Raw genomic sequence first — 24,846 nt, forward strand, 5'->3', positions numbered from 1 at the left:
CGGGGAATGGTTAATCCAGAGCCCCAAGTGGACTCTCCGCCATCTAACGTATCCCATCCTACCCCAGCTTCTCCTCTCCAATCCCCTCCTCTCGTCTCCTCTTCTATCCTAGTACCCTGACTCCCCCAACCGCCACCATCTCTTCTCATCCTCTCTCCATTCGCTCCCTTTTCTTACACCTCTTCGTCCTCCTTGTGGGCGTCTCTCTCCTCACCGTGGCTCCTCTCCGCTTCCTCTCCTCCCCCTCTTCCAGACTCTCTTCTGTCTTGGGCCAACTGCGTGGCTCACGACTAGTTACAAATCAACCATCAAGCCCTCTCACGGATCTTCGACGGTTTCTCACCACCTCCAGTATGGCCTCCGAACAGTTCCGCCGCCCACCTCAAGCCCCACCCGTCTTCACGGCCACTGCCCAATCCATCATCGATGATGCCAAACGCCTTCTAGATACCTCCCGTAAGGTGCAAGATGGCGTCGCTAGCATCAAGCCTGAATCAGCCACATTCGACTCGGTTATCAAGCCAATCGCACAAGACAACAATGCCATGGCACTGGAATCACACATCCTAGGCTTCTACCAGGCTGTCTCAACGGACGAGAAGCTGCGGGAAGCTTCTTCCAAAGCGGAGGAACTTATGGATGACTTCTTCATTGAGGCTGCGATGCGCGAGGATTTGTTCCAGCTTGTGGATGCTGTGCTCAAGAAGAACGAGACCCTCGACCCCGAGTCTCGGAGATTGCTGGAGAAAGAGCACAAGGATTACATTCGCAATGGACTGGGCCTGCCGGCTGGACCCAAGCGCGATCGCTTCAAGGAGATCAAGAAGCGTCTGAGTCAAATCGGTATCGAGTTCCAGAAGACCTTGAACGAGGTTAAAGGAGGCATCTGGTTTACCCGCCAGGAGCTAGATGGTGTGCCCGAAGACGTCCTGTCTGGGTTGGAGAAGGGTGAGGGTGAAAATGAGGGTAAGCTCTGGGTGACCTTCAAATACCCGGATTATATCCCGACGATGAAGTACGCGAAGAACGCCGAGACCCGGAAGCGGATGATGATTGCCAACGAAAACAAGTGCAACCAAAATGCTCCTGTGTTCCGGGAGGCCATTGTCCTGCGTGACGAGGCTGCGCGTTTGTTGGGATATCCCAACCACGCGACGTTCCGTGTCGAGGACAAGATGGCCAAGACCCCGGAGAGAATTAATGCCTTCCTGGGAGATTTGCGGTCGCGTTTGACCGCCACTGGGCAGGAGGAAATTAAGAAACTGCTAGAGGTAAAGAAGGCCGATGTGGAGTCTCGTGGCGAGGCATACGATGACCATTACTATCTGTGGGACTACGCATTCTATAGCCGACTTATGCTGGAGAAGGAGTACTCGTTAGACCAGCAGAAAATTGCCGAATACTTCCCTCTACAAAACACTATTGAAGGCACACTTAAGATTTTCGAGGAGCTTCTTGGTCTGGTGTTTGTCGAGATTACCGGTGAGAACCGAGACAAGCTTGCCGCATCTGGTAACGGCAACGATATCATCTGGTATGAGGATGTGCAAGTGTATAGCGTTTGGAACGACGAAGGTGAAGGCAGCGGGTTTGTTGGCTATTTGTATATGGACTTGTTCCCTCGTGATGGAAAATACGGCCACATGGCCAACTTCAACGTGCAGCCGGTAGGCCTCCCCCCGCATTTGACAGGGTATCAATTGGATTCGCCAATGCTGACCACATGTACAGGGTTTCATCGACGCCAATGGCAACCGTCGCTACCCAGCCACCGCGCTGGTGTGCAACTTCACCAAGCCTGGACCCAAGAAGCCCAGTCTGCTTAAGCACGACGAGGTGGTGACCCTCTTCCACGAATTGGGTCACGGCATCCACGACCTCGTCTCCAAGACTCTTTACTCCCGTTTCCATGGCACTAACACCGTGTGGGACTTTGTCGAGACACCTAGTCAGATGCTGGAGAACTGGTGCTGGACACCCTCGCAGCTCAAGGCCCTCAGCAAGCACTACACCTCCCTGTCGCCCGAATACCTCGCTAGCTGGCAGGAAGAGACCGGCAGCAACGCTCAGCCCCCAGCTGAGATCCCCGACGATATGATTAACAACATCATCCGCACCAAGCACGTCAACGACGCAATTTTCAACTTACGCCAGTTGCACTTTGGTATCTTTGATATGACCGTGCACCAGGGTGAGAGCCACGAAGCGATTGAGAAGTTGCCCATCTCGGCAACTTTCAACAGATTGCGCAAGGAGATCACTCACATGCATGGCCCCGAGAGCTTGGGCATGGGCGATGAATGGGGACACGGCGAGGCCACCTTTGGACATCTGATGGGAGGATATGATGCGGGCTACTACGGATATCTGAGGTATGACCATGGGAAACATACCCGAAACTATATCACACATGCTAATGATCAACAGCTCGCAAGTCTACTCGACCGACATTTTCTACACCATCTTCAAGGACGAGCCGATGAATGCTGCTGCCGGCCGTCGGTACCGGTACGCGGTGCTGGAGAAGGGAGGCAGCCAGGATGAAATGAAGACGCTGACCGACTTCTTGGGCCGGGAGCCTAAGACGGATGCTTTCTACAAGGATTTGGGAATGGCTTAGACGCTATTTATGATAGAGCATAGAAGGAACATCGGTATAATAAATAAGCAAATAAAATCAACTAAACATGAATTAAATTTCCATTGCGTTGATTCCTCGTACTCGTACTGCGTAGATAGCCGTGAGTCTGACAGCTGGATGCTTATCGATAAGACGGCGAAGGTGAATTCTCCGCCTCACCAGAGTTCGCGATGATCAGCTACCTCGACTACTCCAACCTCAGTCAATCTCAATCAGTCTCACCCACACCAATTATACCCAGCAATCTGACGAACCAACCTCCTCCTACCTCATATCTAAATCGGAATCCTAACGCCGAAAAAAACAAAGAACAAAGAACAATGTCCGACAACGACCAACAACCACCACCACCCCAAACCTCAGAAACCCCAGCAGATGAGCAACACATTCAACCCCCAAAACAATCCAAACCCCGCCTCCAAGTGCATACCCACCACTGCCGATTCTGCAGCCATCTCATCCTCTCCACAACGCGGACGATATCATCTCTGCCGCGCCGAAAAGAACCCTCCAAAGATGCCGCGTTGATTTTACCCTTACCTGCCGATGATGACGTTGAGGATGACGATGAAGAGGAAGAGGGAAATGGGGCTGCTGGGGACGCGAAACGGAAACAGAAACATTATACGATTCTGCTCTCTACTACCATTCCGGATCGGAAACCGACGCTTGTGCGTCGTGAGGATGGGTTTGAGAAGCGGTTGTTGTTGAGGTGCGGTCGGTGTCGGGTGGTGGTGGGATATTTCCTTGATCCGATCCATTTTCCCAAGGATGTATCTGCGGGTGGTGGTGATGATGAGGATGGCATGGGAATCAACGACAAGGCTAAGGTGGTGTATATTCTGCCTGCGGCATTAATGGAGACGGAAGTCATGGACGATGAAGAAAAGATTCGAGGGACGGACGGGGAGTGGAGCGGATGGGCTGCTTGATCGTATACATGCATACATATACATCTATTTTGCATCTACGGAACATGCACGAGCATATAAACATACAATACATTGTCTATCTACGGAGCCCACAACTCCAGTCACCATGTTGTAGACAGAACCTCGTAACAGGAAGAAATCATAGAAACGTGAGGGGTATCGTGAATCGTTCAGTTGGCGAGAATGGTACGGACGAGGTCTGCAAAGTTAGAAGAACGAAAGCAAGCTGAGACAGGTAGCACATACCAGTGTAGTTGATCTCGCCGGAGCTGGTGTCAACCGCCTTGAGAAGCTCGTCCACCTCGTCATCCGACATCTTCTCTCCGAGATTTGTGAGGACTAAACAGTCAGCATCCATCCATCCATCATCGCAGTTATCATGGGGCGTAACATACTGTAACGCAGCTGTCCGACACCAATAAATCCAGTCATATCCTTATCAAACACCTGGAATCCACGGCAATACTCCTCCGGCTCGCCAGGGTCACGGAAACCACCCGGTCGGTTGAGGACTTTGATGAAAGACTCGAAGTCGACTAGAGGACCACCCGTCAGCTTATAATCCCACTTTGATGCCCGACACACAAAAACTCACAATCACCGCCGATTGTCTGCTCCAAGTCGCTAATCTCAGCCAGAGTGGGGTTCTGGCCACATGCCCGCAAAAGGTCGCCCAGCGACTCGAGAGCGACCTTGCCGGTGCCACGCTTGTCGAAGAGGGAAAAAGCTTCCTTGTAGTTGGTCGAGGCCTGATCGTTGTTTGAATTTGGTGAGTGGGACATTTTTGCAGATGTAGACGGAAGATTCCGTGTTCAAAAGTATGACGATGATGAGGGGATGAGAATAATGGAGTTGGAGATGATGAGTGTGAAGATGTGGTAAGAAACAAGGGAACCAAAGAAAGCGATCCAAGGATGCGGAGAGAGAAAGAGAGAGGGGGGAAACGGCCAGGAAATCCAACCAGGGAAAGAAGAAAGCAAACAGAGCAAAAGAAGCAGCTTCTTTCGTCTCGTCCTTTCCTGCTGGCATCCTCTTTCTAGCTCAATCCCCTAGATTATCCCTGGATACTATCGCAATGCCTTGCGTCCTCCTCGTGGTGCCCCCTTTCTGCCGAGGGGAAATCAAAAACGGAATCAAAGAGACGACGTACCATGGTTGCTGTCCAGGGAGGGAATGGATCGAAATGCGTGCGTAGCGAGGAATGAATTGGTAGTCTCAACGTGTCAAAATAACAGACAATTGCTATCAACAACAAATGGAATGTAGGAGAGAGAGCTGGGGTAGACTTTAAGATGATGAAATGTGGTGGATTGGTTTTGGGTCGCTTTGGGGGGGATTTGGGCGGTTGTTGTTGTGGTAACGCAGCGTGGTTGTTGTTGGCGGCCTTGTTCCTCAGGCATTCGCTACTCACTACACTATTTTTAAAGGGCCAATACTATGCTGATGATTCAATAAATAGCCTCATATCAATTGTCGATTTCCTGTCTTTATTCAAGTATTATACAAGGTCATCACAGGTATCACGTCATGTAGAAACAGTCATCAACAACAAAAGAAAGTGGAAACACAAACAGAAGAGAAACAACCAGCAATAAAAAAAAGAGATATTAAATACATGGGCACGAAATGAAGAAAAATATATACCAACCAGGGCTAGTACACTGGAGAAAGATGATCAAGATAAACAGTCGACATCGCAGATATATGTCAACCCTTCGATTTGTCAATGCAGCTGTCCAGCAGGTTGACTGCCTCCTCGAGCAGCTCCCAGCGGGTGTTGAGGAACCCATCTCGGAGAATCATCAGCAATCCCAGGCATTGGTTGCGACCCTTCATGCTCTCCAGATCGTTGGGCTCCCGCACGCCGCCGACTCGTCGCAGGAAAGCATGCATGTCACGTTGTTGTTCGGCCACCGTCGTCAGCTCGACCGGCGAGCTGATGGGGCCATCTAATGCAAACCCGTAGCACCAGACCACCAACGCGGCCACGTAGAGCACCCATGGCCGGTTGAGCAGATTGTCATTCCGAGCCGAATACACACCATCGGGCCCGGAGTTGTTACTCAAGAGACAGCTCGACAGAAACTTGAGTGCGTAGAATGTGGCGTCTCGGGCAGATGCTTTGGTCGCCCAGCGTTCAGTCATCTTCTCCCGTGCCGTGTTGTAGTCCCGAGCCGTGATGGACCGACCCATCAGTCGCTTGGCTCCTGCAAAAATCTGGCAATCCACGATGTCAACATGAGAAGCCATGTGGGCCAGTCCGTGCAGTACATCGCGAGACTCGAAAACACTCTCCTCGTTCAGAGGGTGCCGTGTGCGATACATGTTCGGATAGGACAGGGGCCCCGACTGTCCCAGTGCCTCGTCAAAGTCCCGGCGCCAATTGTCAAAGGATCGCAGAAGGGCTGACCTCCACTTGTCCCTTCCACCCAACGCATGTGGAACGCCGAGTGAGCTCACTTGGAGGTCCCGCTGGTTCATGTGCCAACTGACACTGAGCAACCCGGCCATGAGAATGGATCGACCGAAGGCGTTGGTCCGAACACGCTGCCCGTTGAGAGTCCGCTTCAGTCCATCGAGGAACATGGTCGGTTTAACCCCATTGGCATGCAGGCTGGATTGAACGCGAGCCACCTCGGAAGCGCTGGTCGCTGACCAAAGTGCCTCGTCGCATGGTAGAGGCAGCCGGAGCTCATGAGCCACCATCTTGGCCGAATGTCCAAACATCGTGGCATGCGTTGAGTCAAGCACAAAGGCAGCAAATGCAACACGCCTGGTTGCCTCGGATTCGATCCAGTTTGCCCACGATTCATCCACCACGAATTCTGAAGTCGTCGCCGATCCAGGTGTCGACCGAGCCCGTCGGTCGTCTCGCATGCCCGCCGGCGAGTCAAACGAGGAGCGACAGATAAGGGAACTGCCACGGCGCATCAAGGTCAAGGTGGTGTCGTGGTGGATATGTGCCCGCTCGTGCAACGCACGTGTGGAATACATTTTCTCATGAACCTCCAGCAGCAATAGTGCTTGGAAGATCCAGACCTTGGCTGGGGGGCGAAAATCACCGTCCATGAAGAGTTCCCAACGCAGATGCCACGCAATGAAGTTGGCCAGCTCCGATGCCATTTCTGTGACTTCGGGACCGTGCATCTCGTCCAGTGTCGATGCTCCAATTGCCATCACGGCCAGCAAAAGCAGGTTGGGTGCCTTGTCAGCATCAAAAGTCGGCTGGTGCAAAATCGGCAGCTGGGCGTGAAAGTGATACCAGTAGGAACTAATGTACATCTGCATCATACGATGACTCAGGACATGGTTGTCATCGTCGATGTCCCCATCCATCAGAGCATCCTTGCGCTTCGCCACTGCCGAGTATGCAGCCTCGTTGAAGCGAGTGGCCATGAGATGAAGCAGTTCCTGTCGCTTGTCCTCGGACATGATTGACTGTGGAGACCCCGGGTCCAAGATACTAGTAACGCTCATGGGGTGATGGGGAACCACATTGTTAAACACATTGCCATAGGCTGGCTCACTCATAAAAAGCTGATTCTGAGGATGGGTTGGGTCTAAAAAACCCGGCATCATTGCAGCAGTTGATGGGTATCCCACGGGAGATGAGGTAGTGGGAACAGGCTCATTGAAGAGCCATGCGGCAAAATCATCCGCCATTGCGAATGGAGACCGGTTGTAAGTCTCCCCGCCAAAAATCGGATACGCGGAGAGGGAATCGAACCCGGGGTCTCCGACCGCGGGTCCTGGCGCCATTGCTCCAGGCATGGAATCCAGTCCAGCCAAGGACGTTCCTGTGGTGGATGCTGCCATCGAGAGGTCAGTGTATCCACTGACAGGGATTTGCATGCCCCCTTGAGAGCCATATGCGCTTGGATGGACCATCGAAGATCCATTCATGTCGGTCGAGATAGGTTGATGGTGCGAGTGGGGATCCTGCCCCAAATCACCAGAGCTTATCGACACATTGGCCGAGTTACGACCGTTGAGCGGCACATATGACGCTCTCGGGACATCGGATGGGCTAAAGGCCGTCGCTGATCGTCCGGCAGGAGAGTTCATGGTGTGGTTAGTCGAGCTGTTGGAGCGGCTGTAGGTGGAATCAGGAACTTCCACGCCATGCTGCGACATCAAGGGTTGGTAGTTGAATGGCCTCATGGATAGAGAGGGAGAAGAAGACACGGCCATATGTCGACCTGCGCCGCCAGCGGACTGCGAAGCCATATCCACATTGCCGTGGGTCATGTTGATAGAGGGGGATCTCGCAACATTGTTTTCCACATGTGTGCCATTGGTGTTGGGAGAAATGTGTCGTTCGCCGTTAGTATTCGAAGCGGCCTGCGCAAACGAATCACGTTTTTGAAGCTGAGATCCCCGTGTGGTGTGCCGTTCCCGGTGTCGAATGCAAAGATCCTGCCGGACAAAGGACCGATAGCAATCGGGGAAGTCACATCGGTAGATCTGCTTGGGGGTATCTATAAAATCCCAGAGTCAGCAATCACATCGGGTCTATTCCTTGCGTGCGGGGGAGGCACATACGGTTGAGTTGATGGCGGTACAGATGTTCCGCTCGTGAATAACTCTTGCCACAACCTTCATGGGTACATTCAAACTTTCTGTCCGAATGGATCTTCCGGCTTCGCTTTCGTTTCTTTTGAGAACTCTCAAGAGCGAGATGAACCGGCTCGCTCTCCGAGGCGGTTCGTGTTCTCCGGTGAATTTTGGATGGTTGCTCCAGCCCTGCCATTGTACCGACAGCAAAAGTCATCTTATCATTAATATCGTTACAAGGCAGGACGAACGAAAAGCCCTCGAATTGGCTGGTGTTCTTGAAGTCGGCCTGTCCAATGCCCTGGAGATGACCTGCGGGGATCTGGTTCCAGTCGAGTATGCCCATCAGATCGAAATGGTCGGAGGTTTTCTTAGGAAATGGAGAGCGTTTTGCTGCAGCCAGCCATGAGAATCCCGTCCCCTCTTCTTGTGACGTTCAATTCAGTCGCACGTCCGGATCAGTTGGGACGAGCGTCTGTCTGGGGCACGGTCACCGGTGGGAAAAAAAGGCCAATGCGGGAAGAAAGAGGGAATACGATGGAACCCCGTGGGGAAACGAGAAAGTCCGAGGCACAAAGAGCACAAAGCGTGCGGGAGTCTAAACCAGAAAATTGAGGTTTAGAGTTGTGGATATATCTTATATATATATTTATATATGATATAGGGAATCGATCGCAAGAAGAAAAAGACAATTAAAAACGCTAAACCGAGTATATCGGGTGGTGGTTGCTGTCAGGTGGTCGGGAGGATCGGTCGTCGGTGAGGGGAAACAGCAATGCTCTGTCTGTAGATTAGAAGAGTAATTAAGTATGTATACTGATGTAATATGATTAGATGGAAGATAAAGAGATAGGAAGGAGGAAAAAATCTCGAGAGTAGAGAGGGGGATGGAGGGCCATAAATAATGAAGCCGTCGAGATCGTCTGTGATGCCTCTTTTTCCCTTTTCCTTCACGGAGGTGGGGCCAGAGCGACGAGAGAGATGAGGTTGTTTTTTTTTTCTCTTACCAGGACACGGAGTCATCGCATCTCTTAGATGCACATCATGAGAGAGGGAAAAAATAAAACGAAAAAGAAATTATGAAAAGGAAAGAAAAGAAACCAAGGAAACCGAAGGAAAAAGCAAAGAGGGTTCGCCAATCCCTGCTATGAAGAGGAAGGTCGAGAGGGGTACTGCTCGTGCTGGCGGGACGAAGAGAGGGGATCGTGCGAGATCGTCTCATGATTTTTTGATTAAATGTCCATGCACGAAGAGCCTCAGTATACAGTTTCAAAGTCTTTTTTTTTTTTTTTTTTTTTTTTTTGCTTTATTTCTGGCTGAAGATATTTCTTCTATGCTCTATGAGGGTGATTACTGACTGGGTGGTTGCTCTACAGACTCCCAACTATTGCCGATACTCGAGGCCATCACCCAATATCCCAGCGGGCATCACCACAATAATTCCTACCCAGAGACAATAACCCCTGGCACTAGTACCAGAGCAGATCATCGGATGCAGATGATGGCCGAGCAGGAAAAAGAAAACATGCGGTGTGTCTCTTCTCTTTCTGGTCCACTGCAGGACCAGAGGGGAAAGACGAAGAGCGAAGGTGGAGGGGACCCCCAAGCGGCATACGCGGTTAAACAGCAGCGAAAAACTCGACTGCAACGAGCAACGGAACAAGTGACGACAGACAGACGACTTCTCAACAATCTAATCAGTCGCTCAACCATGGAATTGCATTTGGAAGCGAGTTTCAATGGGCCAATGCCCATCGCGATAGATCTGAAGAGGACCCATACCTCATCTTATCATGATCATCATCAGGATCTTCATCATCGCCTTCTAATAATAATGTCCGACTGGCCCTGTCAGGCCTCATCATAACGTAAAAGCAGGAACCGACTCCAGTGCGGAGAACGATCTGCACACCTTGCGTTGCTCCTGTGCATCAACCTGGTTGTTTCAGATTTTACCAGTCAATCAGATTGATGCTGTTAAGCTGACCATCATGTTTCACCTCTACGAAGGATCGGGGTTTAATTTCGTCCTCCTGCTGTTTTCGGAGGATGATGCATTTCGCTCGATTGTCGCGGCTGTGTCTACATCAGATAATCTGATGACATGCAGGAGGACAGCTTGTGGCGTCGAGTATGAAACACACTTGATGAGCTACTTGCTCGATGCGTACAGATGGACATTAGTATATTGCCACTTGAAGAAGAAAAATACAGAAAGGGGTAGAAGGCTGTAGTATTGTAGGCTGTAGGCTACAGAAACCTGTGTAACAGGCAATGGTATCTATTAATACATCTGTTGAATAGTATCTTCGCACACCGGTTCAAATTCTCCGACTGAACCACTCTCTCGGGTGTGATTGTGATTCTATATTTGATCTATATCGTTATCACAGTTGTGACAGATGTGTTCGTCTCCCAGAACTTGGCTTTGCGTCTTGTACCTGCCAAGGGGATCGACATTTCGGTCCATCGTCCCAGAATTCGGACTTAGTTGTTTAGCCACAGTTAGTATGAATATGTATTCAGCCTTCAATGAATACGTAGGCCAGCCTAAGATCCGAGGATCAGATAAAAAAGCAAATCCCACCCGAGCCACACCCACCCACCGCCGATCCTGATTGCCAGATGCGGTGTAGATAGTAGAGACTACCTGTAACTCCAAGGTCAAACTGTCGTCGCCGATTCATGCTAGTGTGCACATCGAAATGGGGATTGCCAGTGTGCCACACCCTCGCAGTCATCTGCCCCTCCACTCTTGTTCAATGTTCATCAGATCCCATCATCTCGGTTCTGATGTCGCCTGCCCATTTGCTTCTCGTTCGCTTTTCGAAACACCGGCCGATCACGAGACCTGGTTAGCTTCCCCATGTTCATGCTTTCTTTTTCTCCCATCCTGTCTCTCTCTTAGCCTTCCTTTTCTTTTTTGGCACTGCCGACTTTGCCTCAGGACACATCATCGATTCTGCCTCACCACGCCAATCATGAACAGGCAATATTATTCTACCAGCTTCCTCACTCGATGATGTCGATGCTATCGAGGAGGTTGGCTTCTTTCCATCTTATTCCATCCCCATCGGTGGATACCTGTCTCTAAGACAACCCCCCTTCATCAGACAGGACAATCCTTCGCAATACATTCCGAGGAGGATCAAAAAGCAAATCATCCATGTCTATTATTACCTGGATAATCACAAGCAAGTTGATCGTACTGGCAAACTCTGGGGGGGCACTACAATGGGGCAGTGTCCCGCGTACAAACGAGTGATGATCAACTTAATCATGCCTATGCTGAGTCGCTCTCTCCAGGCCCGACATCGGGACACTCGATCGCTCTTCTTGAGCACTTCGAAATTCAGACACAAGACTCCCTGCCACGTCTGTTTCTTATATGTTATAATTTTTTTTTCTGTTTTCCTCTTAAGAAATTCCTAATATAGCTATAGTACCGCGTTATTACAATGTGGGCGACGAGATCGGGTCGCTTGACAGTGGTGAGGGCCGGTTGTCCATCGCCGAGGCGGTTTCAGGACTGCCGCATACAAACTTGTCTTGAATACTGGGGAAGACGATTTTTTTTTTTTTTTTCCTTTTTGTTGTTTTTTGCCAGTGTAAATGCTCCGTGCTATCTTACCCGGTCCCATGACGCGCGCCAACACCCGGACGACAGCAACCGCAGGAGCAACATCCGACGACCGGAACCGAGTGTAGGCGGATGATAGTCATTTTTCCTGTGTTGCCGCGTTTAGTCCACACGCCAGGAAGTCTATCCACTAAAACGGAATCGGGTGGCCTCCAGTCGACCTAGCCCATCTCTGGGTGCCACATTGCGTCGCCGGTACGAGTTGGTGAAATCTGCATTTATTGTTAGCTCAAATAGCAAAGGCCAATCAGAGCCGTAGAACATACCTTGTAGCAGAACCCGAATCTTTCTCGTCTCTCCCGACTGTACCTTGTCAGCAACAGCCTTCAACAGCCTTTCGGCCTCGCCAGCCTTCATAGTTCCGGCAGGGAGCATTTGAAGGGTAGACTGTAGCCAAACACCAGCTTCTTGAGGCATCAGCTCAAATAGTGTCATCATGACACCAGATGCGTCAGGGAAACAGTCCCCGGGGAAAGAGAACATCATTCCCGTAAGAACACGTTGGGAAAGTATTTGGCCCTGTGATGTAATGAGCTGCCTGACAGCTTCACGGATCTCCGGAGGATTCGTGTATGAGTCGCCATCAGGGCTGGTGAACTCAGAGACAACGGGCTTTTCAAAAGCAAAACTGAAAAGGTCTCGGTAGTAATGCAGAGTGGCGATCAGAGGATCAACTTGCTGGAGAGTGAGAGCGCTCAGAGCTGCAGAGAATATGGGTACCGCGAGTGACGAGGTAATACATTCTTTGGGGTAATACCGAACGGCGTCGGACGAAAGTCGGAAGAAGTCCTCGATCACTAGGCGGAACAATCAGCGAACCAGAAGAAAAATGACTGCAAAGTAATACATACCGTCGGGCAAGCTATCTGGTGGCAGGTCATTCAGAATACGCAGGAATGTGATGGCTTGCTGCTCATAGAACTGGAAAACAGCGCCGGTCGTCGACGGGTCGACAAATTCAGACCCCTCGGAGAACTCGCGTACAACGGCGTCGGTAGCCCATAAGAAGCAGCCCTCACGAGAAACTTCAAATCCACTTGCAATGCTTTGTGCCAAGGTAGGGAGCAGAGGAATCATAGCCATTCGGTACGAGATGATCATGTATCGCCAGCAACGACAGACGCGCTCCAAAATAGGGGTGGACGAGGTGAAGTTCATCACAATCGTGGCCATAATAGGCAGAATCTCACCACAGTACTTCACAGCCGGATTTTCCTCGCTAGGACCAGCGTAAGGATTCACAACTTGCACGAAAATCGTAATCAATTGAAGGTGATCTGTTTATAATCAGCATGAAAACCTATTAGATCTATTGCGCAATACATACCGGCAACGGCTCGTTGACCTTCCTCATCCTTGGCATTGTTTGCCAGATTCATGATTCGGGCCATGATGGGGTCGCAGAACATTTTCATGGTCTCATAAATCTTATCGAGCGGCTGCACTGCAACGACAGCTGCCACACCTTCAGTGACTTCTTCCTGGCTTGCCGGCTTCAATTTGTCGAGGACAGATTCGTAGAAAGAATGGAGCTGAGCGATGTGGCCCCCGAGTAGCTTCTGGCAATCAGTTCCTAAGAACTTAAATGCCAAAGCAGAAGCCTGGATAACTTCTGGCGAAGTGTGCTGGAAGCCCGAAATGACATAGTTCAATTGGGGCTCAAGAGTCTCTGGATGCTGGGCAGTCCACTCGGTATAGCGCGCAAGGGCCATAATAGCCTGGAAGCGTACCTTCTCTTGGTCCGGTATTTGTACAATCAGTGGGATCACCTCAGTCAAGATCGAGCTGTCTTCAGGATCAACCATACGACCCATAGCTCTCAGACTGAATAGTGGTGCCTCAAGTTCTTGCCAGTTGGGGACATGCTCATTGCTAGCCTGAGAAGCATATTTGGAAACCCATTGTTGAATCAACTGATAAGATTTCGTCAAACACTCGGTCACGCCAATGACAGAGCAGCAATCCTTAAGAACGTCGCCCATCGAATGGCGGAAATGACGGAACTTCTCTTCCGACTCGCGATCACCACCAAACAGATCTGTTTCACCTTCCTCTGGGCGTGGGTATTCAAGGTGCTTGACCATAATATCCACCAATTGGGAGAAGATATCGGCGAGGCCGAGTCTCGAATCTGCATATCGGTCCAGAGTAACGTATTGCTTCAACTCGTACCAGAAGATGAAAGTGAGCGAGATCGCATCGCGCTCCCAGTCTCGGGCGCAGCACTCCAAGACAGCCTCCACTAGACCCCGGAATTCGGTCGGAAGACGTGCAATCAAAACTACCCAAGCTTCACCGGCTTCCGCGAAAAGTCTCGTGATTGCTTTGAACGCTTCTCCATCCTCTGATTCTGCGGTTTCGGCAATCTTGGGACGGAGTGACATTATTCGAGGATACAACGCTTGGATAATCGGTAGCGAATCATCCACCTCTCGGGTGTCTCTATAAAGAGTGCACATGCTGTCCACGGCGGACTCGAAAGAAACTTCATTGTCCAACGCCTTGAGAATGACGTCCATCAAAGGCGACTCAACAAGTTTCGAAGCTGGGATCTCACGCATCCATGAGGTGATGCAATCCAATAAACGAGGATTCGTAGAGGCAGTTGCTGAAGCGCAGTCAAGAATTAGTGTTTTGATCGAGGAATAAGTCAAAGACAACCAAACGTACGGGAGGACTGAGCATATTGGATCAAAAGGTGCATCACCTGCTCCGCATTATCTTCCAACAATTCTTTTGTTCTCATGATAAGTTCATCTTCCTAAGATGTTACAGCAGATTAGCGTTCGTTAACTGGCGACAAAAGCCCGCGATGTTGCGCGTTTAAGGGGGTGGGTTAAGAAATCAGCCGAACATACACTCAAATTGATTTTGCGACCCTCCGTGACTTCTTCGGGAAGAATTTTAAGGAATTCCAGCACACACTCTCCAGCACTGCTACCCAATGCCGAACCAACAGTAGCCAGGACATCTTTCCACTGGGTCATCTGGATGGCAAGGCTAGCCAGGCACACGCATAGCTGCGTCTGAATGGGCCGCGGACCCGAGCCGTAAAGAACGAGAAGATTCAGGACAGAGTCTCTCAAAGCCAACACGGATTCCGGGGGCAACTGGTCCAAATCGAATATAATCTATTGCGGTCAGTTTGTTGGGTCCACCCCGCACTGGTGGAGGAGCCGAAATCACCTTTCCTTTTAATGTGGTCGCTGCGAAAAGCTTCGCCTCAACAGGGACTTCCGGGGACTGTAAAAGTGCATGCGTAGCTGTCCAAGCTTCGATCTAGTAGAATCACGGAAGTGTCAGAAAAAAGTGTCATCACGGGGGGCGGCGATCTGCGAGAGGGTATGAGGAGGGTAGAACACACCGATTTCTGAAACTTCTCAAGAAATTCATGAGCGTGAGTCTTCTCGGTTCGTGAAACATTTCCTTGCATTGTTGCGACTGCCGCTAGAACTGGGCCAAAGGCCTGTTCTGCGACGCCATCTTTACTGGCCATGGTTGACTGGAGGTGGGATGTTTTGGTTTGGTGTAGAAGAAACAGGAGAAAGAGAAAGAGGGGTCAGCCAGAAACAGGCTCAACACCTATCTATTACGGTCATGAACAGTCATTAAACAACCATTAACTGAAATATCAAGAGAAAGTCTCAGAATGCAGAATTCATAAAAAAAGGGTGGTGGTTAGAGGGATCGGGAGGAAGCGTGACTGGGTGGAAGTGGGATGTGGTGACGAGACCCAAAAGGAAAAGTTGGTGAGCCGCAATAATCATACACCAAGCGGCCAGACGAAACCCGCGGGAGGAAGCTCTTTCACCACCACCTCTCTTTCCTTGAACTACCACCAACATCGCGACAAAGCCCAATTTGACCGCAACACATCTCTGCTCATTGACATCTGCGCCGACCGCTAGGTTTTCGACGCCGAATTTTTTTCTCCCACCCCAACACATTTCGATCTTTCACGTCGCGCAATCATGGCCGGCCGAGGCGGTGGAGCTGCTCGCAAGACACTGCTTGCACCGATTCACTTCATCTTCAAGCTCCTACAACAGCGTTCTACAGTCTCTGTCTGGCTTTATGAGCAGTTGGCATTCCGGATAGAGGGAAAGATCAGGGTAAACTCGATGCGTGTTCTATTGACAGTGTGCCGGGCTGACACGAGCTAGGGATTCGATGAGTTCATGAACTTGGTCATTGACGACGCGGTGGAAGTCAGACAAGCTACAAAGACTGAGGAAGAGAAGCGCAGGCCACTTGGTATGAGCTGTGCTTGTTGATTTTTTGCGATCTGATGAATAATGCTAATTGTTACAACAGGCCAGATTTTGCTCAAGGGTGACAATGTGTCGTTGATCCAAGCCGTTTAAAAGAAACCTCGCCGCCGTGATCTATCACTATTTCTCTTGATAAAAATTAATTCTTCTACGATTTGCTGTTGGGGGGACAGTTTCATGCACATCGATTAAATAGACGAAAGTATCTGCATAAAAGGGAAACCGTTTTCTGGTTGTATCAGCGTTTGTGAACGAAGAACTGGTCATCACCGACGATAATGGCATCCAAAGGCCAGTCATGGTCCGCAACAGGTATTTCTTCGGTCGGGGGAAGCACTTGTTCCTTGAGAGAGAGGGCAACTGTATGAGGTCTAGTCAGAGAATGTTTCTTCGTGGTTCCTACAGTGAAGCGGGCTGCTTTCTCACCGAGAAAAGGCATTTTTGATGGTTTACTATCCGCCTCTTGTTTCGAGTATCTCGTCAAAAAATGATCATAATATCCTTTACCATGGCCAAGTCTTCTGAGTTCGGGATCAAAAGCCATCCCCGGCATCACGATCAAATCCAGTCCATGAGTAGCCTGTTCTTCTGCCTTTAGAGATTGAACCCCATAACCGCCAAGACAGTTCTTCCTGTTGATAACTTGAGTTTCCTTGAGCGATGGAATCCCCCATTTATCGGGTTCGAGGCCTCGAAACTCTTCCATCGACCCCAACGCCAGCATGTCCATGATAGAGGTTTTCTTCTGCGTGGAAGGAGACTCGATGCTGTGAATGTAAGGAATAAACACTTCCTTGCCATTCGTTAGAGCATCTTGAATTATGCTGGTTGTTGCGAGTTCTCCAAAAGGCATGGAAAGATAGACACCTATTCTTTTCGCATTCTGGTATTCTGAAAGTGAAAATAGTTTATTTGTGGCAACCTTGGCTATAGATAATCAGCTGAAGCCTTGTAATCTGTAGATGGGGCCTGTAGAGTCTTACATTGGTTGAGAATTGATTCGTTCGGGATGTTCTTTAAAACGTCCCGCATTCTCCTTCGGAGATCCTTTTTGGCTGTTTGTAAACCGGCCATCATATTTGCTGCCGTGGCTAATATGTTTCGACTAGATATTCTATACTCAATAGGTCCTTCTTTCTAGCGATATAGGAGCCGTGCCTGGCAGATCGGTGTTTATGGCACTTGACTCACCACTATATCTGGAAGACGTTGGTTTTGCTTTCTGGATCGCCGTGGCTTGGCACATTGTTTGGCGGGTGATTCGCGTGGTTGGATTGTCGGGGTTTCGTGCTCCACTTCTGCCAAAGGGTTGTAGGACAGGGCATCTTCCATTCATTGCATCCCTTCGTGGGAGTTCTCTCCTTCTCTTTTCTCTCTTCCAACGCTGTCAGCTTGGAAGGCGAATTCAAGGATGATTGCAGGTTTCTTCTTTTTTTTTGGCCTTCTGGTGACGGCCGTGAGTGGTGCCAGTGTCTCCGATCTTGTAGGCACTTGGACTACTAAGTCCCGCAGCGTCTTTACAGGTCCGGTACGGTTTGCGCAAATTGTCACTCCATTTTGTTCTTGAACTCAAGTATGAGTGGCTCTAATATGTCATTTATCTGCAGGGATTCTTTGACCCGGCTGAAGACAGGCTCATCGAACCAAGCCTGACGGGAATCTCATACTCATTTACTGCCAATGGACACTATGAAGAAGCGCATTACCGCGCCCTTGCCAATCGTAGGTATACACCTGGGAAAACAATCAGTGGTTTCTGATTCTGACGTGTCTTGGTCAACAACAGCACAAGATCCTTCATGTCCCAAGGGGATCATGCAATGGCAGCATGGTACATATTCTGTGAACAGCAACGGATCCGTATCACTGAACCCCATTGCGGTCGATGGTCGCCAGCTCTTGTCGGACCCTTGTGCACATTCAATTGGAATATACACGAGATATAATCAGTCAGAACTCTTCGACGTACATGACCCAGAAAGTTCCTCATTGCCCTTTTGTCATGCTAACATTGATGTTTAGTCTTACACCGTCTCCATAGATCCTTACCACGGCATCAAACGTCTGGATTTATATGCATTCGATGGATCGCCTATGCATCCAATGTATCTCGCTTACAAACCCCCACAGATCCTGCCAACCTCAACTTTGAACCCAATTCATGATAAGAAGCGCAAGCGTCAGCTCGGAGGGGAAACTGAGAAGTCTTTTAGTATCAAACACCTTGTCACCAAAGAGGATCTTATGAATCCTGATCGCTGGTTATGGTTTGGCATCGTCATGACTTCTCTTGGTGGCGTTGCCTTTTTCTATTCTTGATTACTGGGATCTGAATATTTATACAGGGGCGCAACATAAGGCAAGGCTATTGGTGGGTTTTGGAGTTCCGGAAACATGAGTAACGAGAACATTTATGGTTCCTGTACTCGAGGGCCCAATACTCTATGGTTTACGGATATGAACTGGCGCTGGAGAATCTGCATCTGGAGTTTTCTGGGCCTTTCACGCCATGGTGGTCAATTCTCACTCTGTCGTGAAGGGACTGTTTCACTTTGTTTCATAATGGTTGGCTCATGGCAGAAATAATGCGAATTGGGATGTACAAGTACTCTATAATTGAATTCTAGCCTTTTGTTTTTATGTTCAGTAACCAATGCTTGTCCAAGAATACAGTGCGCTGAATGGGAGAGTTGGATTATCCATTGAACGGACCAATACAACCTAATATACAGTGATGGGCTTAGATTCGAGGGGCCATTATCATGCCGAGGAGATAGCCTCTTTGGCGATTCTTGCGACTTCTGATCTCTCTGCTGGCTTGCCGTCCAGAGGCCCACCAGCAGCGAAGAGAGACTTGAGCAGTGTGCCGATTTCCACCTTTTGACCTGCCTCCTTGAGTTTGGCGATCTCTTGTGAAACAACATCCTTGATATCTTCCAGACTCATCGTCTGCACTTCACCGGCGTATTCCTCGAGTATTGTCACCTGCACGTCCTCTTTGTCCTTAAGATCGGGTCGATTCTCCTCAGCAAACTGTCGCGCTGCATCCCTTGAAGCATTGGCACGTTTCCGGATCAAAGACAAAAGCTGCAGGTCGGTCTGAATGGGCGATGCAGTCTTTGCAGAATTGTTGGTTTCCGATATGATAGCTCGAAGAACATCCAATCTAAACGCAACTGCATCAGCGTCGCAATTCCAACAGAAGTAGCAGCTTGTAACCCCCTACGTACCTTGCTTTATCCTTCGCCCTCATGGCAACCTTGAGATCGGTCCTGATTTTGGCCATTAAGGGCGGCGTCGCTGGACTAGCAGTCGAATTCCATCGGACTGGGCGGACTGGGCGCAGGTTCAGCCGAGCTGTGAATCTGAGAGGGGTGAACATCTTGGTAAATTGTTTGGGCTAGAAATTGAATCGGCTATATAACAGGGAAGTCCTCAATATCGAATCTGCGAAATAATTATTCTGTAGTTGAATTGGAGCAAAATGAGATCATTGTCGGGGGGGGGGGGGGGGGGGAGAAAAACAAGAGAAAGGCGGAAAGCGTTGGAGTTCACCATCTCCGGCCCGTGCACAATTTTGTTTCTCTCTGCTGTTCTTCCTATTATTATTCCCATTATTTGCCTGTCTCTCAACTAGGCCTTGCTCTGGAACACAACACGGCCCTCATTATTGTTGATGTTCCATTTTCGCCTTTCTCCCCTGGCCAACCTTCTCCTCTTCCTAAATTGATCTCTTTGAATTGTTCTCCTTCCATCATCAACTGCGCTGACGAGACGTCGGGGAGCGCGACGGTTCCCCCCAACTGTGCACGAGCTGCCAACCTTCAAAAATCATGTCCTATCCGACACTTCCTCCCACTTTCACGCCCCAGAAACCGCTTCCAGGAGCTTACTTTCAGACTCCTGCCCCCAGCAATGCCCAGAATGCGCCGTTTTTCTCCCCCAAGCAGGCTGCTCCTGCTCCTGCTCCCGTAGAGCAGGGTTCACCGGCTTCTCTTCCCAAGCTTCCCCCGGCTGCTTCGAAGTCCAAGTTCCAAACTCTGAGCACAGAAGAGCGCGCTGCGCGGACAGTCAATGATACCTTGGTGCAGGAGTCGCGCTATCCTGACTTGGATAGCTATCTTTCTCGTACGTGGATGTCGGTCTGAGTTTGTCTGGTAAATCACTAACTAATAATAATCTTCACAGAGGGTTTCTCGTCCGACTACGATATCCCAGTCTCGCCATCATGGGCGCCGTTTCAAAAAGTGAAGATGTATAATATTCCCGATCAGATTTTTGACCAGTATAACCGGGCGCAAGTCTCGACAAGCATGGGTCTTTTCGCAGAGTTGAATCATGCGTGGGTTGCCATTGACAACGCTCTCTATATCTGGGATTACACACATCCAAACCCTCAGCTGGTGGGATTCGAGGATCAGCCTAACAGTATAAATGCGGTCAAGCTGGCAAAACCTCGCGCGGGAGTGTTCCTGCCCTCCATCACTCACTTGCTTGTCATTTCAACCACCGCGGATGTTATTCTTTTGGGAATGGGCTGTGAGACGACCGTTGGAGGAGCACGCCAAGTGAGTCTGTATCAAACGGGCATGTCAACATCCATTCGAGGATTGGATATTCACGTTTTCGCCTCCTCGGACTCGACCGGCCGTATTTTCTTTGGTGGGTCCTCCGACAATGATATTTACGAGTTCACGTATCAGCAGGAGGAAAAATGGTTCCAAGGGCGGTGTTCTAAAGTCAACCATACCAGCTCCCGCCTGTCAGCCTTTACTCCTTCGCTGAGCTTCACGCAGAAGGAATTCGAAAATGTGGAACAGATGGAAATTGATGACACAAGAAGACTGCTCTACACGCTATCATCGTCTTCCACAATTCGAGTTTTCCACATGAAGCCTGATGGTACCCTGGCTCTAGCGATCACAAAACCTGCCTTGGATATCTATTCGAACATCGGACATATAATTGCTTCGAACGAGACTCTTAACCCCAAGGTCAAAATTGTGTCCATCAGTCCTATTCCAGCAGCCGAGGCGTCGAGATATCATCTAATGGCCACAACTGCAACAGGATACCGGATCTACCTTAGTGCTACGGGATCCTATAGCTGGTCTCCGGCACCGAACGGTGCCAATGCACCGACAAGCATGCAGGCTCACCATGTGAAAACTCCTCCATTCGACAATCCTTCTTCCGCTGCCTTGGGTTTGGGTATCCCAGGTCAACCCCGCTTCCAGCAACCGGTATCTTCAAAGGTCCCTATTCACTCGCTTGATCCTACTCGGTTTACCGTGCGATACCCCCCAGGTTACTTTTTCTGTTTCACGTGCAAGGATTCCATGCAGAAATCAGACTCTCTTTTTATCTCTTCCCCAGACTCAGGCCGTGTTGCCCGCGCCCAGGACACTGTGATGCCTGGAAAGGCCTCCGAGACCGCTATTTGGCTGTCACTGGGTAGTAGGGCGGAAGACATTGGCCTTTGCTCGCCATCCGCCGCAGCTTCCACCACCCCCGGAGGCTTTGGTAACGAACTTGCTATTCAGTTCGATAACCCAGCAGCAGAGATCGCTATCTTGACCAATACCGGAATCCACGTCATTCGCCGGCGACGACTTGTTGACATGTTTGCGGCGTTGGTACGTGGAGGAGGAGGTGGTGATGAGGGGCTTGAGGGAGAGATTAAGAACTTCATCCGCACTTATGGCCGAAGCGAAACCCTTGCAACAGCTCTGGCAGTTGCTTGTGGACAGGGAGTGGAAATCTCCACGGATTCACGTCTCACTCAGATCAACGACCCGGATGTACTTGAATTCGCTCGCAAAGTTTTCATTGATTACGGTGGCCGGCCCACGATGAACGAAAATGCTGTCGCCGACAGCTCGACGCCCGCTGTTGACTCTGTGGTCCCGTCCCCGAGACACGCAGGTATCGCTCTGTACCTTTCAAGACTCATGCGCTCGATTTGGAGGAAAGAGATTGCCACTGTTGGTAGCTCACCAACCGGAGCGCAGACTGTTTCGCCGTCTGTCGCCATTTCCAAGCTGCAAACTGTCCAAAAAGACCTCTCGGCCCTGCAGGACTTCTTCAAGTCGAACAAGAACTTTATTGAGGGATTGAGCGGACCAGAGGCCCTCGCACGTGTTTCTACAAAACAAGAAGAAACTGCTTTGCAGGCAGAGCACCGTGCCCTTCACTCTCTTGTTCAGCTCGTCTCCCATACAATCGAGGGCATTTCCTTTGTTTTGGTACTCTTTGATGAAAAAGTTGATGAGATTGTCGCCACTTTGCCTGACGAGTCTAAACAACGTTTCCTGAGCCTCACATTTGAAGAACTCTTCAGCACCAGCAAGGGCCACGATATCGCGAAAGAATTGGTCAAGGGTATCGTAAACAGGAACATCGCTAAGGGCTCCAATGTGGAAACCGTTGCTGATGCTCTGCGGCGGCGGTGTGGCAGCTTCTGCAGTGCTGAGGACGTTGTTGTTTTCAAAGCACAAGAGCTGTTGAAGAGAGCTACCGAGGCTGGCTCTAGCTCGGAGCTGGGCCGCAACTTGCTTAACGAGAGCTTGCATTTGTACCAGCAGGTTTCGGATAGTCTGCCCATGGATTACTTGTTGTCTGCCGTGGAGACTTACATTTCAAATCAATTTTTTGCGGGTATGTCGCTGTTCACGCAAGATTTAAGTCAATGATGCTCATTTAATTTCCACAGGTGCGATCCAGTTGGCTCTCAATGTTGCTGCACGTTCCGATAAGGCCAACATGGCTTTGTCGTGGATTGTGGATGGCCGACCCGAAGATGTAATGCCCCCTCTTTTCAACTTGGTTCCCAGCATGCAAGGTCTAACCAGTCGTATCACAGGATTCTCGGCGAGACTATTTCTATTTCAGAAAGCAGTGCTACGATCTAATTTTCAAAGTAATTATTGCGGTTGATAATCTTGCCGCCAACGACCCTGGCGTTGTTGACGGCCAGTTTACGATCGTTGCGAAGCGTAAAAACGAGGCCTATGGGGTTATCTCCGATTCCACTGATGAAGTGTTTTTGACAAACTTGTATGACTGGTATTTGGAGCAAGGCTGGACCGATCGCTTGCTTCAGACGGACTCTGCCTTTGTGGTTACTTACTTGCAACGCAAGTCGGCCGACGACATAGCACACGCAGACCTGCTTTGGCGGTACTATGCCCAATCTCAACGATTTTTCGAGGCAGCCAATGTTCAATACCAACTCGCACAGAGTGCCTTTGCTCTTCCCCTCAGTCGCAGAATCGAATACCTTGGTCGTGCCAGGGCAAACGCCTCCACTTTCACGCCTGATGTTGGTCGGCAGTCCCGTCAACGTTTGTTGCAAGAGGTTTCCAATATGATCGATGTATCTAACATCCAGGATGATCTTCTGCAACGTCTAAAGGACGACAGACGGATTGCTCCAGAGCGAAAGCCCGAAGTTCTCAAGGATGTTGATGGACCCATCATGGATATCAGCACTGTATGTTACCGTCTCCTTCATCCCTCTTCATAGTCTTTTACATGTTTACTGATATTTTTCCAGCTTTTCAACCAATTTGCCGACCCTGCAAGTTATTACGACATTTGCCTGCAAATCTTCTACTTGGCTGATCACAGAAACTCTGCGGATATCAGGTCTACATGGCAGCATTTGTTCCAAGATTTGCATGATGAAACTGTCGAAAAAGGAGAGCCGCAGCCGTACGAGGCTGTAATTGAGAAGGTCCGCAGTCTGGGCAGTCGCTTGCGCATGTCGGAAATTGTCTTCCCTATCCCAGAACTTCTTCCTATGCTGGAGCGATATGCACTGGAGCATCAACGCGGTGTTGGACCTCCAACATGGGTTGCTGATCTCTTCCTTGATCTTGGAGTCGCACACGAAACAATCTACACAGTACTGGAAGCCATGTACTACACCGATGAAGCTCCGTTCCACGGCTCGAACCGGAAGTACATTGCCAAGGATCTACTCTACCTGATTGATATCTGGTTCCATGAGACCGTTCGCCTGGGTGGAATTGTATTCGGCAGTGACCTTGTCGCCGAGCGTATCTCCGAAACCCTTCTTCTGCTCCAGCAAGGTGGCATTGCACCCGAGCAAATGCAACTCGCACATGAGCTGCGGACGAGGATTGAGGATATTTTGCGGTAATGAGCTTAATGGATAATTTGATGCTGCGATTTGAGGACGCCAAAATAGTATATTTTTTTTTTTTATCATTAGCTAGCTCTCATTTTCCTTTTATGCCAACATCATCCATTCATCTATGCATTTTGAAAATGTTCCGCAAATGGCGTCTGATTTTCTCATTTTTTTCTTTTTTATTGTTTGAAAGAAAGGGGTAATTGGGGGTTTTGGTTTGTATGATGCATGAGAAAGGGTAGGTTATAATCTTTTTTTTTGCTTTTTTTCGTGTCTTCATTCCGTGTCACATTCTCATTCCCATCTATCAGATCAATGTATTGCTGCAGATTCGCTGTAATTTAGCCCCTATGTCCCCCTTTGTTCCGACTACACGGTTTTGCAAGACCGAGACAGTTAACGCAGATCAATGGAGTTGTAAACGTTGACCAATATATCGTCTCATTGATTATGATTAATATTATTGATGGGAGTTTGGTCCTTAACACAAAAACAAGCTCGCTGAGACGAAGCACAAAAGAAGCCGAAAAAAAAAGTAAAGGCCAAACGACAAAAAGACGACAGCAAAAGAACAAATCAAGTCTATTCCCAAACAGCATAACAAAAAAAAAACCCCCAGCAAGTCTATATAAAAAACGAACCCTCAGAAAATC

At 49.6% G+C, this 24,846-nt stretch overlaps 10 protein-coding genes across 10 annotated transcripts; 5 read left to right on the plus strand and 5 right to left on the minus strand.

Annotated features, from left to right (window-relative positions):
- Positions 1 to 146: 146 nt before the first annotated feature.
- Positions 147 to 2,620, plus strand: ASPWEDRAFT_147909 (M3 family metallopeptidase; the record flags this gene model as incomplete). Its single annotated transcript, XM_040829538.1, has 3 exons — positions 147 to 1,667; positions 1,732 to 2,372; positions 2,428 to 2,620. The coding sequence occupies exons 1-3, from the start codon at positions 354 to 356 to the stop codon at positions 2,618 to 2,620; spliced, it is 2,148 nt and encodes a 715-aa protein (XP_040695570.1). The 5' UTR covers positions 147 to 353.
- A 109-nt stretch (positions 2,621 to 2,729) lies between these two features.
- Positions 2,730 to 3,921, plus strand: ASPWEDRAFT_291638 (uncharacterized protein). Its single transcript, XM_040833236.1, has one exon. It carries the CDS (start codon positions 2,812 to 2,814, stop codon positions 3,571 to 3,573), a length of 762 nt encoding a protein of 253 aa, XP_040695571.1. The 5' UTR covers positions 2,730 to 2,811; the 3' UTR covers positions 3,574 to 3,921.
- On the minus strand, positions 3,744 to 4,355 carry ASPWEDRAFT_101371 (putative cytokinesis EF-hand protein Cdc4; the record flags this gene model as incomplete). The annotated part of the gene is made up of 4 exons (XM_040827377.1): positions 3,744 to 3,772; positions 3,820 to 3,912; positions 3,969 to 4,109; positions 4,169 to 4,355. 4 exons carry the CDS (start codon positions 4,353 to 4,355, stop codon positions 3,744 to 3,746), a joined length of 450 nt encoding a protein of 149 aa, XP_040695572.1.
- A 925-nt stretch (positions 4,356 to 5,280) lies between these two features.
- Positions 5,281 to 8,344, minus strand: ASPWEDRAFT_48355 (putative C2H2 finger domain protein; the record flags this gene model as incomplete). Its single annotated transcript, XM_040837096.1, has 2 exons — positions 5,281 to 8,051; positions 8,116 to 8,344. 2 exons carry the CDS (start codon positions 8,342 to 8,344, stop codon positions 5,281 to 5,283), a joined length of 3,000 nt encoding a protein of 999 aa, XP_040695573.1.
- A 3,546-nt stretch (positions 8,345 to 11,890) lies between these two features.
- Positions 11,891 to 15,263, minus strand: ASPWEDRAFT_100894 (nuclear import receptor MTR10; the record flags this gene model as incomplete). Its single annotated transcript, XM_040827338.1, has 8 exons — positions 11,891 to 11,979; positions 12,034 to 12,564; positions 12,619 to 13,044; positions 13,095 to 14,375; positions 14,438 to 14,528; positions 14,626 to 14,898; positions 14,954 to 15,046; positions 15,132 to 15,263. The coding sequence occupies 8 exons, from the start codon at positions 15,261 to 15,263 to the stop codon at positions 11,891 to 11,893; spliced, it is 2,916 nt and encodes a 971-aa protein (XP_040695574.1).
- Positions 15,264 to 15,738: 475 nt separating this feature from the next.
- Positions 15,739 to 16,131, plus strand: ASPWEDRAFT_48357 (small nuclear ribonucleoprotein E; the record flags this gene model as incomplete). Its single annotated transcript, XM_040837097.1, has 3 exons — positions 15,739 to 15,879; positions 15,931 to 16,021; positions 16,082 to 16,131. 3 exons carry the CDS (start codon positions 15,739 to 15,741, stop codon positions 16,129 to 16,131), a joined length of 282 nt encoding a protein of 93 aa, XP_040695575.1.
- Positions 16,104 to 17,416, minus strand: ASPWEDRAFT_290217 (5-formyltetrahydrofolate cyclo-ligase). The gene is made up of 2 exons (XM_040833215.1): positions 17,022 to 17,416; positions 16,104 to 16,965 (listed from the first exon to the last, which is right to left on the minus strand). The coding sequence occupies exons 1-2, from the start codon at positions 17,113 to 17,115 to the stop codon at positions 16,277 to 16,279; spliced, it is 783 nt and encodes a 260-aa protein (XP_040695576.1). The 5' UTR covers positions 17,116 to 17,416; the 3' UTR covers positions 16,104 to 16,276.
- A 33-nt stretch (positions 17,417 to 17,449) lies between these two features.
- Positions 17,450 to 18,711, plus strand: ASPWEDRAFT_733041 (uncharacterized protein; the record flags this gene model as incomplete). Its single annotated transcript, XM_040839306.1, has 4 exons — positions 17,450 to 17,566; positions 17,646 to 17,760; positions 17,825 to 18,003; positions 18,061 to 18,711. The coding sequence occupies 4 exons, from the start codon at positions 17,450 to 17,452 to the stop codon at positions 18,355 to 18,357; spliced, it is 708 nt and encodes a 235-aa protein (XP_040695577.1). The 3' UTR covers positions 18,358 to 18,711.
- Positions 18,712 to 18,798: 87 nt separating this feature from the next.
- On the minus strand, positions 18,799 to 19,420 carry ASPWEDRAFT_100893 (uncharacterized protein; the record flags this gene model as incomplete). Its single annotated transcript, XM_040827337.1, has 2 exons — positions 18,799 to 19,204; positions 19,269 to 19,420. 2 exons carry the CDS (start codon positions 19,418 to 19,420, stop codon positions 18,799 to 18,801), a joined length of 558 nt encoding a protein of 185 aa, XP_040695578.1.
- A 451-nt stretch (positions 19,421 to 19,871) lies between these two features.
- Positions 19,872 to 24,202, plus strand: ASPWEDRAFT_23948 (putative non-repetitive nucleoporin; the record flags this gene model as incomplete). Its single annotated transcript, XM_040832547.1, has 5 exons — positions 19,872 to 20,166; positions 20,227 to 22,695; positions 22,751 to 22,839; positions 22,901 to 23,530; positions 23,594 to 24,202. The coding sequence occupies 5 exons, from the start codon at positions 19,872 to 19,874 to the stop codon at positions 24,200 to 24,202; spliced, it is 4,092 nt and encodes a 1,363-aa protein (XP_040695579.1).
- Between the last annotated feature and the right edge of the window lie 644 nt (positions 24,203 to 24,846).

This window comes from Aspergillus wentii (genome assembly GCF_001890725.1).
Source record: "Aspergillus wentii DTO 134E9 unplaced genomic scaffold ASPWEscaffold_1, whole genome shotgun sequence".
NCBI lineage: Eukaryota > Fungi > Ascomycota > Eurotiomycetes > Eurotiales > Aspergillaceae > Aspergillus > Aspergillus wentii.

Excerpts from the sequence above, each read along its gene's own strand:
- ASPWEDRAFT_290217 (XM_040833215.1), bottom strand. The coding sequence starts at position 17,115 with ATGATGGCCGGTTTACAAACAGCCAAAAAGGATCTCCGAAGGAGAATG. Across the intron at positions 16,966-17,021 it reads CGAATCAATTCTCAACCAAT|CCAAGGTTGCCACAAATAAA; the intron begins GTAAGACTCTAC and ends GATTATCTATAG.
- ASPWEDRAFT_291638 (XM_040833236.1), top strand. The coding sequence starts at position 2,812 with ATGATCAGCTACCTCGACTACTCCAACCTCAGTCAATCTCAATCAGTC.